A 13,840-nucleotide genomic window follows, 5' to 3' on the forward strand; every position below is an offset into this window, starting at 1 on the left:
ATGCCATCATAGGCGCCTTTCCCCTACATACAATTATATATATTAATTGTATGTATATATAAATTTTATATATATATATATATATATATATATATATATATATATATATATATATATATATATATATATATATATATATATATATATATATATATATATATATATATATATATATATATAATTTATATATGCATATAATTAATATATATAATTTATATAAATATATATATATATATATATACATATACATTGTTTAAACCCTCCTCATACTGAGGGGGTTATAAATTTCATGTATTCATAAATTTTGAACGCTGAGAGATAATACTATGAAACTTAAAATTTATCGATGAGTATAAGTTTAAAAGAGAATAGTAAAAAAATATTTTATTATCTTGTTGTCCTCACCTTTTTGGATTGCAATTTTTTACAAAGCACCATTATTTGACATAAGTATAAACATATTTGTTATCGACAGTTCTCAAAATGTAACCGATAAAACATTACCCGAAGTAGAAGAAAAAGAGGAAGTCATTAAAGATGATAATAATGTTGACAAAAGCTTGTCATGCGAAGTAGACCAAACAAATTTACAAGAATGTGATATTAAAGAAGTAGAGAAACGATATGATATTGACGAACTCTTGCGCGGAAATCAAGAATTATTACCACATGAAATAAATTATATAAGAAGATACATCAATTTCCGAATACATCAAAACATGGTTGCAAACGCGCTTGTAAAGAAGAATATTTACAAAATAGATTTGTCTACAGCAAAAGTGAAGACGCAGTCTACTGCATATACTGCACTTTATTTCTAAAGCAGGATAAAAAAAATCTTTGGGAGCTTTTGATAACCGTGAATATAAGGATGGATATAAGGAATGGCACAATGTTTTAGAGAAACAAAAACTACATATAGGCAATAGATACCATAAAGAAGCTATCGAACATTTTTAATGGCATTTGTTGTCGTTTTGAAAATCCAAGACAAACCATTCCATTACAAAGCGATAGCACTTTAAAAAACCGACAACAAATGTACCAGTACATTGTTGAAACATTAGGTAGAATAGTGCATTTGATGGGGAAACAAGGACTTGCATTTCGTGGAACTTATGAAAAGTGTATGGAAAACTCAGACAAAAAAGGTAATCTTGGAAACTTTCTTGCAATTGTGCAAGAAATAGCTCGCCATAACGCTGAACTTAATCCACATATACAAACACCATTACGCAAAGATGTCAGCTACCTTGGCCCTAAGAGTCAAAATGAATGAATTTATAAAATTGGAAAGAAATGTATACAAGAGCGGCTAATTAATCAAATCAAAGCTGCAAATTACCATTCAATTTCAGCAGACGAGGTAACAACTGCAAACCAACAAATTCTATCAGTATGTATGAGATACGTAAACGGAGAAAAAGAAATTAGAAAAGTATTTCTTGAATTTTTGACAGAATCTTGAAATTTTATAGCGAAAGTGGAATTGATCTTAGTTCTTGTAGAGGCCAGAGTGCTTGCTGTAGCATGTTGCAGAGATCCGTTGTAAATCAACTAAAAGAAAAAAGATTTTGATAGGGATGTGCAAAACATGATGGTCAGAAAGAGATGCTGCATATGAACACTTTTATTTAGCAATACCATTTATGGCAGAGGCATTAGAGATTATTTTAGGAATACACTCTAATATAGAACAGTTCAATATAGAGTTTAGTATGGATTGGGACGCACAAAGAAAAAGAGAGGCCAACTCACTCCTTAATGCATTCAATAAGTTCGAATTCATAATTGGTATTATAACTTTGTACTGCTTACTTCACCCGTTGTCGTATATAACAGAGAGGTTACAAGGGCGCACAACTGATATTGTGTATGCATACAGTAACATTCAGGAAATAATCAACGATTTGAACCACCTACGGAAAAATGTTGAAAAAGAAACTTACGCAATTTACCAACAAGCTACTCGTATGGCAAGTAAATCATTTGTAGAACCAACCATTCCCAGAATCACAATGAGACAGGCTTACAGAAATAACGTACCTGCAGAGATTCCCCATGAATATTATAAACGGGCCTTGATTATACCTTTTCTCGACACCATCATTTCAGAAATCAAAATACGATTCCAAAAAACAAATTGCATTGCTGCTAAGGTTTTATGCTTGGTTCCCTCGATAATTTGCAGTGAGGAGATAACTGCTTTCCAGGAGTTAGTTGAAATGTATAAAAGTAATCTTCCAAACTCAGAAGCTGTAGATCAAGAATTCATGTTTTGGAAAAGAAAATGGTCTGCTATTAAACCTAAAGATAGGCCTAATACTCTTGCTAAAGCCATTAAAATCTGCGATGAAAATCAATATCCTAATCTCTTTGAGCATCTGAAGATTGGATGTACACTACCCGTAACGTTCGCAGAATGTGAACGCAGCTTTTCAGCAATGCGAAGATTAAGAACATGGTTGAAAGCCAGTATTACTGCAGATAGACTTGGTTCATTAGCCATCATGAATATCCACTGCAATGAAATTGTTGATTATAAACAAGTCTCAAAATTATTTTTTACTTTACATCCTAGAAAATTGTATGAAAAAAGTTTAATTTTTGAATAAAAATTTTAAACCATTTATCAAAGCTTGCTACGCCTACGCAGTATAAAAAAAGAAAAAATATTCGGAAAACAATAGGTTCGTTTATTTAAACATTGTTTACACAAATATAGCTATGTTTCACGAAAATTTTATTAAGTAAATTTAGTAAGATATTTGTTTGGTGTTCTAAAACTGCCTTTTTTTTCTGAAAACGACCCCCCATGAAAAATTTCACGGTACAGCCCTGTACACTGAACAATACTCCATTCAAAATTAAATACTGACTTACGATGGAAATTAGGGGTTTTTCAAATAAGTGAAATATATGATGAGCCGATTTGCAAGCAAAATATAGGATGAGCCGATTTGCAAACAAGCTTAGTATGAGAAAATGACGAATAACTGAACTTTTCTTAGTTGCGCATCAACAAAAATTGATTTTTTCTTTGTCCATTTTTAGGGCAAGAAATATTTCAATTGGTCTAATATTTAAATAGATGATAGATTTTAGTATATAGGATGTGAAAATGGAATTAACTCAAAATTTTTATTTTTGTGACTTAGCGTGTTTTGCAGATAGACTCCTCATTTATATATATATATATATATATATATATATATATATATATATATATATATATATATATATATATATATATATATATATATATATATATATATATATATATATATATATATATATATATATATATATATATATATATATATATATATATATATATATTTAACAATTTTCATTAATTTATTGTCTGCTCTTATAATTAAAAAAAAATTAAAAAAAAAAGGCCTAAATTATCCTTAGTAGATTAGGTACTGGAAAATAAAGCGCCTTAGCAACGATTCTTAGAGAAAGTACTTAATCGAGATTTGTGAAATAGTTCTGTAGATTTTTTATTATGCTAGCACGTTTTAATTTACCGCACTTTACACAATGAGTAACGAAGAAAAAAAAAAAAAAAAAAGACTTACAAAACGCTGCGTTGCAACGTCTTCGAAACTGCTAATAATATTTTACTAAATAATTTTTACGACTCTGATGCGCAAACTTTTCACAGAAATAACTTTGATTCGAAATACTTTGAAACAGAAACTTTTAAAATTGAACTTGAAACTTTAAAAAATAATTTTACTGCAAACACATTTATATAAGAAGTATAAATAAAAATTTTGATAAACTAAAACACTTTTTAATAGATTGCAATTACTCATTTAGTATGATTTGCATAACCGAAAGGTGGTGTTCTGATGAATCATTTCGAACGAACTCAAATTTTAAAATTCCAAATTATAAACTAATATCTTTTGAAAGAAAAACAAATAAAAGGGGAGGAGGGATCGCAACGTATATCCGAGATAATCAAGTGTTTAAAGTTAGACAAGACCTCTCCATCTCTGACACTGATAGCGAAGTCTATACTATTGAGATAACGGGTAATAAATCAAAAAGTATTATAATTTCCACTTGCTATAGACCTGCAGAAGGTATTATAATTAAATTTTCAAATTTTTTAAATGAAATCTTTATTAAAATAAATGGCCAGGGAAAATAATTTTTCTTTATGGGGGATTTAAATACTAACAGTCTAAACTACAAAGAAAAGCGGTCACTAAACTCTTTTTTGAGAATCTATTTCAATTGTGTATCCTTCCAACATTCAGCAAACCTACTCGGGTAACCCCAACTAGGGTTAGGACTATTGTAATTGTAATGAAAACAACTACAGTAACAATAATTATTGTTATTGTATTAACTTAATTTAGAAACAATAACAATACGTGTGATTTACAACTATTGTAATTCTGTAATACAACAACAATAAATATTGTATTGCAATTCATCTATATAAAACAATAACAATATCTGAAAAAAAAATGTATTTTAATGACCCACTACAATAACAATAAATATTGTATTGTAATTCGTCTTTGTAATACAATAACAATATATTGTTATTGTAATAAAAGACATTAACATTTTTATTTAAGAAGAATTATTATGTTTAACTGTTTGTGTTACTAAAGTTAATTTTCATATATATTTTAAGTTCCTTTGCAGCATTAATATCAAGAGGAAAAAATAAAAGGGCTGAATAAAATAATTTATGAATGTTATTTATCATAATAGTAAAGCTATCATCAGACAGGCAATATTTTGTGGCCATTTAGAGCTTAGAAATACATTACAAGATAGGTGATGCGAAATCTAAATATGTAAAAAATAAAATTTGCAATATATTGCAAATCCGTAAATAAAAAATAGCAAAAATAAATTAAGTTCGTCAGAGATGAATATAAATACGTTAAAATACGTTAGCTTTTCTACTTTAATGTAAAGTAATACACTACAATAGTTATTGTAATTGTTTTCATCAAAACAATACAATAGTTATTGCAATTTTATTTCATTAAAACAATACAATACAATACAATAGTTCTCGAACTTTATTGTATTGTTAAAAAAAAAACAATACAATACTTATTGTAATTGTTTTTCATCACAGCAATACAATACCAAAATAAAATTTTTTTATTGTTTCAGTAATATTACAATACAATATTATTGTATTGTAATGTGTAATTGTATTTAATTTTTACAATTAAAATTACAATAGTCCTAACTCTAACCCCAACTTCCGTCTCTGACAATATATTAACAAATACATTTCTAGAAACCTCTTTAAAAGCAGGAATTATCAAAACCGATATATCAGATCATTTTCCTATTTATTTTTCATTGTCTCAAGATTTAGGAACCTATAACATTCCTAAAACCAAAATTTATAAAAGAAAAATCGACCAGTTCTCTATTAAAAATTTTAAAGACTCGCTATCGGTAGTAAATGGGGATAGAGTGTATCAAGAATGTAACCTTGGGCACACAAATTACGCATACAATTTATTTATAAATATTTTTCTAGATCACTACAATAAACATTTCCCTGTTAAAGAGAAAGAAATAAAGCTAAAATATTCAAACTGCCTATAGATAACTAACGGGATTAAAAAATCATCAAAAACAAATGAAAAACTCTATATCAAGTATTTAAAAAACAGAAACGAAACTAACTTAACTACATACAAGAAATAAAAAAATCTATTTGAAAAAATTATAAAGAATTCAAAAAAAGTATATTATTCAAAACAACTACAAAAAAGCAAAAGTGATATTAAAAAAACATGGAACATATTGAAAGAAATAATAGGTAAAAAATCATACAAAATCAAATAATTTACCTGATAAAATTATCGTTAACGAAATTGAATATATCGACAAAAATTTCTATTGTGAAAACTTCAATAGTTTTTTTGCAAACATAGGCCCTAACATGGTTTCAAAAATTCAATGCCCTGATATCTCCTTCGAAACCTATATCACAAACCAACATTTCTGTTTAAATATTTTTCTCAACTAAACTATGAAAAACTAGAAATTGCAAAAAACTTGCTTAAGACGAATAAGGCCCCTGGGATAGACGTCATTTGTAGCTATATAGTTGTAAGTGTGTTTCCGGTGATAAAACAACCAATTTTTGAAATATTTAAATCTTCAATTATTACAGAAACTGTACCGAATATATAAAAATAGCTAAGGTAATACCAATATTAAAAACCGGAGATTCATTTACACTAAATAACTACAAACCTATCTCAGTTCTTCCTGTATTTTCAAAACTTTTGGAGAGATTAATATACAATAAACTGTAATCTAACAAATAACAAAACCCTAAACAGTTTGGCTTCCAAAAGCAACATTCAACCGAACACGCAATTCTTGAAGTTATAAATAATATAAATTACTCTTTTGAAAACAAAAAATACGTCCTTGGAGTCTTTATTGATTTATCTAAGACGTTTGACACAGTAGATCAAGCTATCATAATTAGGAAAATGGAAAAATATGGGATAAAAGGTGTTGCACTAAACTAGTTCAAAATTTTTTTACTAGACGGAAAACAATGCGTTATTGCTCATAAAAAGAAATTTTCAAAATTACTTAAAATAAAATGCGGTGTCCCCCAAGGTTCCATTCTTGCACCTCTTTTGTTTTTAATATACATAAACGATCTTCCTAAAGCCTCAAGTAAATTGGATATCATAATGTTCGCAGACGACACCAATTTATTTTATGCATCCTCATCAATTACAATATTTTATGAAACTACAAATACTGAACTTGAAAAAATAAACAGTTGGTTAAAATCTAACAAATTATCGCTAAACACAGAAAAAACCAAATACATTCTTTTTCATTCTAACCTTAAAAAAATACCACCCGATTTACCTTTGCTAAATATAGATACTAAAGAAATAGAGAGAACCCAAATAACCAAATTTCTAGGGATACTTATTGATGAGAACATCTCGTGGAAATCACATATAGATGTATTAAATACCAAAATATCAAAAAACATTGGTATCCTTTACAAAGCTAGTTCTATACTTTCTCCTGATAATTTAAAGTTCCTATACTTCTCGTTCATACAAAACTACTACATATACGCTAATGTTGCATGGGCGAGTACTCATAACTAACCACACTAATCGAAAACAAAAACATGCTGCAAGAATAGTTTTTAATAAGGATAAACTCTCGCATGCTGAGCCACTTTTTAAAAATTTGAAAGCATTAAATGTATATCAAATCAATATATTCCAAAATGTGTTATTTATGCTCAAATATAAACTTGAACTTGCTCCTTCTCACTTTTCAAAGAATTTCTTCCAAAATAGCAAAAATAGATACCATACCAGAGGAACGGGAAACTTCAACGTACCTTTTAAAAAAACTAATCTTTCGCGCTTTTCCATTTCGTACCGTGGTCCTTGTCTCTATAACAAATTAATATCCAGAAATACTCAACTGGAAAATCGAATAACTTAAATACTCTGAAAACGTTATTAAAAGATCTCATTTTAAATACAAACAACTTTATGAGTTTTTATTAACCCCAAAGCATTCAAAACTATGTATAAAACTAACTTTGTTCCGAAACCAATGTAAACTCTAATAACTCTAAAAACTCTAAATAAGTCAAAAACAACAGCAATAATAAAAATATAAAAACAAATAATAGTCTTATTTATCAACACTTGAACGACTATATATTACCTATTTAGTAAATCGTGTATCTACTTATATTTATGTGTATTGAAATAAAATTAAAAAAATTAAAAACTTCTTTTTGTCTGCATTCTTTGTTTTTTGCATTTTGGATTTTTATTTTCATTCTGCCGAAAACTGATAACATTTTTTTTTTTAATATAAACTTATTTTAAATTGAAATATCCAAAAATATTAGTAACGCATAGCGGTTTCTTGATGACAAGACCGTCGGTCTTCAGCAAGTTTTCCGCGTTCTTTGAAGTAATTTCTAATACTTTATAGTTTTATTTTATATATTTTTTGTATAACGTAACTTTGTGATTTTTTTTTTTTTAATTTTACTTATTCTGTAAAGATTCTATTATATATTACGATTTTATAAAGATTTAGGAACAAAAAAATTAAAAAAAAAAGATGTAGTTCTTGTGTTATCTTGAAAAATACGAGTCCAATTTATATAGTTGTTTTGTGTGCTTATGACTAAATTGTTCATTGAGAACTCTTGTTGGTTTTCAATCTAATGTCCTGCATGCAGAGTTCCTATTGAGCGAGACATTAAAACACTATAATAATAGCTCGCCAGTTCTGTAGTTCTGTAGTTTAAATGCAAAAAAGGCCTTCGATAGCTGTAACTGGGATTTGCTGTTTGAGAAACTTTAATACAACAAAAACTTACCGCTATCAGTAGTTTGCGCACTACAATTAAAATACCACTCGGGTACAGCTAATACGTGATGTATTATCTTGGACATAAATCAAATAATTTCCACTTGTCTCAAGGTGTGCGACAAGGATCCATTTTATCGCCACATTTATACAACATCTATACTGAAAGTATATTAAGTCAAATTGTTTCTGGTTGTAAAGTTGGAACAACAGTAATGGGTTTATACACTGGTATTTTTGCTTATGATATAATCCTGAAAAGTCCTACTCTTTCTGGGCTACAAGAGTTGATCAATAAAGTTCAAACACAATGTCAAAACCTCTATATCAAATTAAACACAGAAAAAACCGAGTTCATTATCTCCGGTAAAAGTTTAGTTGCAAAAAACATATTAAAAACTAACGGTTTTCCCTGAAACTCAATAATAAACTGAAACACCTCGGATTCCTATGGGAAAATCAAGGCCATGGACAAAATAGAGCTATAATCCAATCAGCAAATGTAAACGAAAGAATTATTCAATTTCAGTCAATCTCCAGAGCTCTTATAAAATCTGGAATTCGTTTTTGTCAACCATTAACTATCGTGCATTTGTTCAAATCTCTGGCTATACCAAATCGTTAACAAATTGAGTAATGTTTAGCTTAAGAAATTTGTGATTATAACAATACTTTTTTTAATAAAGTAGACGCTGTTGGAAGATCAGCATTAAAATTTCTCTTTCGTATTTCAAAATACAGCAAAAACTATTTGCATTCCTACTTTAAAATTGATGACGTATCTACCATCCTCGTTCAAAACAAATTGAATCTGCTTATCAGATCACTGAGTAATCCGACTTGTTTTTCCTTAATTTTAACTCAAATATCTGATGTTAATAAGGATAACTGCTATATCAACGAAGTAATGAAGATTTTTAACCGTCTGGAGCTAAGCTTCATTCAGTGTTTGATTAAGGGGAAAAAATCATTATCAAACGACGTAACGATGACGTAGAAGATAATATAGCGGAAATTTTAAACCAGTCCTTTGAATTCTGGAACATCAGAGAACAAAGAATGATATTCAAAAACTTGATGGAAGAAAGCATTCCAAGAAGAATCTAAATTAGAATTTCAACTTAGAGTATAAACTATTAGTTTTATGCCCTTTGCATTTTTTACCTGTAACTTTGGGTGATGAAAATAATAAATAAATAAATAAAATAAATAATATCCATAAATTAAAACCTCATATTCGTTTCTGTAAGATGTAGATAATTACCCTTTATTAAAATTTTCTTTCATTGATTGATGTTTTTGATTAGTTTTCTGATAAATGGATACAAAGAAAAAGATATGCTAATGCAAAAGCAACGAAAAGAAAATTTCATAAATTAGAAAAAGATTCTCTAAATAATTCACATGTTTTACAACAAATTGTTTTGTCTGCGCATTCACCAAGCAATCTAAGTGAATCAGCATCTAGAAAAAAAAAAAATAAACTTTCAGTTGCTTACATTGAAACCTCTAGTGTGAGTACAAAGAAAGAATCAGAGGACATTTGTCAGGAAAAACTTGTTGAAAATTATGATGAATCATCATTTGTCAACCTTTCTGTAAGTTTAGATGGTTCATGACAGTGCAGAGGATTTTCCTCAATGAATAGCATAGTCACAGTAATACCTTATGGAAAGTGTATTGATGCTTGTCGAGACAAAAATTTGTTACCCCTGCAAGATATGGTCAAGAAGAAAAGGTACTCCAGCTTACGAGAACTGGAAAATCACACATAACTGCAAGATTAATTATAAGGGTAGCTCAGAAAGTATGGAATCTGTAGGAGCTCTACAAATATTCAAGCGATCTGTCAAGGAGCTTAAACTCAAGTACACGACATACATTGGAGATACCAAGTCTTATATGTAAGTTCGTGATGCAAATCCATACACAGAAGAAATTATTGAGAAAAAGATCTTGGCAGTGATGAATTGTTCAAGAAATGTTTACATGCCTAAAGTCAAAATGTCAATGAATCGCTAAATGATATGCGCACCCAAAAGAGTTAATGTGAAAAGAACAGTTGTTGAGATTGCTTTGGCCTCTGCAACAATTAGCTTCATTAATGGAGTTCAGAATTTACTACAAGTATTTGAAAAATATGTTGTACTTGGATATTTTACAACAAAAAGTTCTTTAAATGTAGATTACTTACGCGTAAATAATCTACATTTAAAGAATTTTTTATAAATTATAAGAATTTTTCATAAAATATAAGAATTAAACACGTTTTTTATAAAATATAAGAATTAATACGCATTAAACAGAATGAGATAAAAAGAACATGTCGCGACGTTAGAATTATCTTGTTCTAAGTCCATGTTTTTGCAAACTGAGAAAATCGATGTCAAAGTTTGAGTTTGTTTGCTGCTAAGTTGAAAAAAATTATTTGGGAATTAAAGATTTTCTTTAGATTTATGATTGTTCCGTTGTTAATTTTTAAATAAAAAAAGCTTATAAAAATTTCGCTAACGCCCATATTTTCCCACCCACTTTTGGAGATAGAACAAAATAACTTTGGTATTTTTTAAAACACGAAAATGTTATTTTGTTACATCTTATATATTAAATATATTAACTACATTTTTTAACAAAGACTTGTTGAAAATCGATGAAATTTTGTTCTAGGTAGTCATTCTTCTTACGCAGTGCTGTTGCACCCCTACGCCCCTAAATTAGGGTTGTTGGGACCCGGCGAATCTATGGGAACTCTTTTTAAAATAAAAGTAGTTTTTTTTTTTTTGTAATACCTAAAAATGGAATTTTTTTAAATTTATTTTGGGAGGGGTTCCGACCCACTAGCTATTGCACTGTTCTTACAAGTTTGTTTGATACCTGTTCGCGCCGGCTCTGAACAAGACTAAGACATCTAATTTAAAACAGAACACTTCGCTACATAATAAAAAAAGGGTAATATATAGCGTATAGGAAAGGGATGAAAAATATTTATCAAAGAAATAGCTTTTTTAAAATTTTCTATCAATTATTTAAGTCTTACAGATATTAACACAACAATTAAACTAATCTAATTACAAACAACACGCAAGATGAACTTGATTTTTACATTGGCGTTTTCACAAAAATACAATCTTCGATCAAATAGCAACCATAACTATCAATTGAGCAGAGTAAAATCGCAAGTGTCAAAATTCTCAATTATTAACCAAGGTCCGTCATTATGGAATCAGTTAAAAAATAACAATATAAAAGATTTGAAAAGCACTTCCTCTTTTAAACGACAAATGAAATTGCATCTCCTTAACTTCTGATATTTATGCGTGTATGTTTATATATGTGTGTGTAAGTATGTTTGCATATGTGTTTGTGTATGTGTATGTGTATATATGAGGATGTATATATGAGTTTTTATTCTTCACCTAGTATTTTTCAGAAAAAATATTTTATTGTAAATTTACTAAAGGCTTGTGGGCTTTAAATGTTATTTAATGTTATTGTAAATTATGTTATTGAGTTTTATTCTTCACGTAGTATTTTTCAGAAAAAATGTTTTATTGTAAATCTACTAAAGCCATGTGGGCTTTAAATGTTATTGTAAAGGGGCTCTATGAAAAGATTGTGGTGACACCAGTCATCCGTATCTTCTTTGAGCTCCTGTCTGTCTTATATATATTCTTTGTGTAATGTAAAAGTTTCATTGTAATTTTATTATTTTATTTTATATAAACAGCGAAAAAAAAAAAAAAAAAAAAAAAAAAAAAGATTTTATTTTTCGTATACCTGTGATTCTATTACAAGAGTTTAAGTATTTATTAAAAACTATTATAAATAATAAGCTAAATAAGGAATTTTATCAAGATTTCTAAATAATAATAATAATTATGTTTTATATATCAATACTAAATAATTAATAGAGAAAGTCATATATAAAATCACTTTATTAATGCTTTGTAAAATGCAATATCAACAGCAGGCATGTATGAATACCTGGAAATGATATCATTGGCTTTTTCAGCAGATAAAGACTGATAAGGAGTACGTAAGCAAGCTGCCATTGGTATATTTGTCTTTAATGGTTTGGTAATAATGCTTGATGCTGCTCGCTTGACAAACTTATTAATACGAGCTTGTGAATAATTGTCTGAAAATGAGATTTTAAAAAAAACATGGTATGGCAGTCCGTTTCGATAAACAAGATTTTTAACTCTTGTATAAGGCACTAACTTATAACTTGAAAAACCAGCAACAACTGAAAAACTCTTCACATCTATTAATTGCATTTGGTAAACAGAGAATGGTTTTTTAGTCCAAAGCTTTCTAGTCCAAGCGGACTAAATATTTCTGCAACAGAAAAGATTTTTCAATTTGACTATGAATGTTATCACATTCTTGAATGCTGGAGTGACCTGGCTCGCAGAACTTTTGCTCAATGACTTTACTGTCATTTTGTTTTACGTTTAATCAGCTTTACGTTTTCTAGGTATTCCACCATAGGGTGACCTACGAGAAGGTGTAACACCAAGCGACTCTAAAGATTAAAAAACTCCATTACCTTTTTACTTGATTATCTAGGATGCATAAATAATAAATTATTTTGTTTTTTATGCATTCTGGATAATCAAAATAAAAAATTGGCAAAATTATAACGCTAATTAAGTGAAAAAATACCTTTGTTTTGATTTAGAGCATGTTCCATTTTTTGGTCAATATTTTTAGTTGCCATTTTGAAAATTACAATAACAACAAAATTATTCCGCACAAATATGTAATTGTAAATATATGATTGGTTGATCGGAGTTAAAATAAGATAACATTTTCAAATTTGCTTATTTAGGAGATAGAACAATGCAATATGGCATGCAACACAGTATTAAAAGTTTTATATGTTTTCAATATAAATAAAATAGAAAAACATAGTGCAAAACTATTCAAAAACTATAAAAACTCGATTTTTTCAAAAAGTGGAGATAGAACAAGATAATTCTAACGTCGCGATGTGCCACAAAAAACAGGAAGAAAAAGCTACAAGCTATTAAAAAAAAGGCTTTGTTGACCAACATTACGAAGCAGAAGGTGCATACAAAAAAGGTCGTTTTTAGTAGGTTTGATTGCGAACTTTTAGTATTTTTTTAAACTGTTTTTTTGTTAGTGATTAGCTTTTGTTAGTGATTAGTTCTGTTAGTGATTAGCTTTTTGTGTATCTTTTAATTTTTTTAAGAGAAAACTTTTTAACCGCTCATTGGAATTTTTTCAAATATTTAGCAATTATTCTTTAGTGCATTTGTGATGCGCTGAACCAAAGTTATTGAATGTTGTTTATTGTATAATTTTTAATTTAGCACATTTTTTGAACATAAATAAAACTTTTTGAAAAGTTTGGTTTGTAAAACATGTATGGTTCTCAAGATATTCTTGTTAAAAATAGGCTCATTTTTTTGACTAAATTTTGCTAATTTAT

The 13,840-nt window shown here is 28.4% G+C and overlaps 1 protein-coding gene across 1 annotated transcript; it reads left to right on the forward strand.

The window, feature by feature from the left end:
- Positions 1–1,649: 1,649 nt before the first annotated feature.
- Positions 1,650–2,615, forward strand: LOC136079266 (52 kDa repressor of the inhibitor of the protein kinase-like). The gene has a single exon (XM_065794992.1). The coding sequence runs from the start codon at positions 1,650–1,652 to the stop codon at positions 2,613–2,615; it is 966 nt and encodes a 321-aa protein (XP_065651064.1).
- Positions 2,616–13,840: the final 11,225 nt, after the last annotated feature.

The sequence above is a fragment of the Hydra vulgaris genome, chromosome 04 (genome assembly GCF_038396675.1).
Source record: "Hydra vulgaris chromosome 04, alternate assembly HydraT2T_AEP".
NCBI lineage: Eukaryota > Metazoa > Cnidaria > Hydrozoa > Anthoathecata > Hydridae > Hydra > Hydra vulgaris.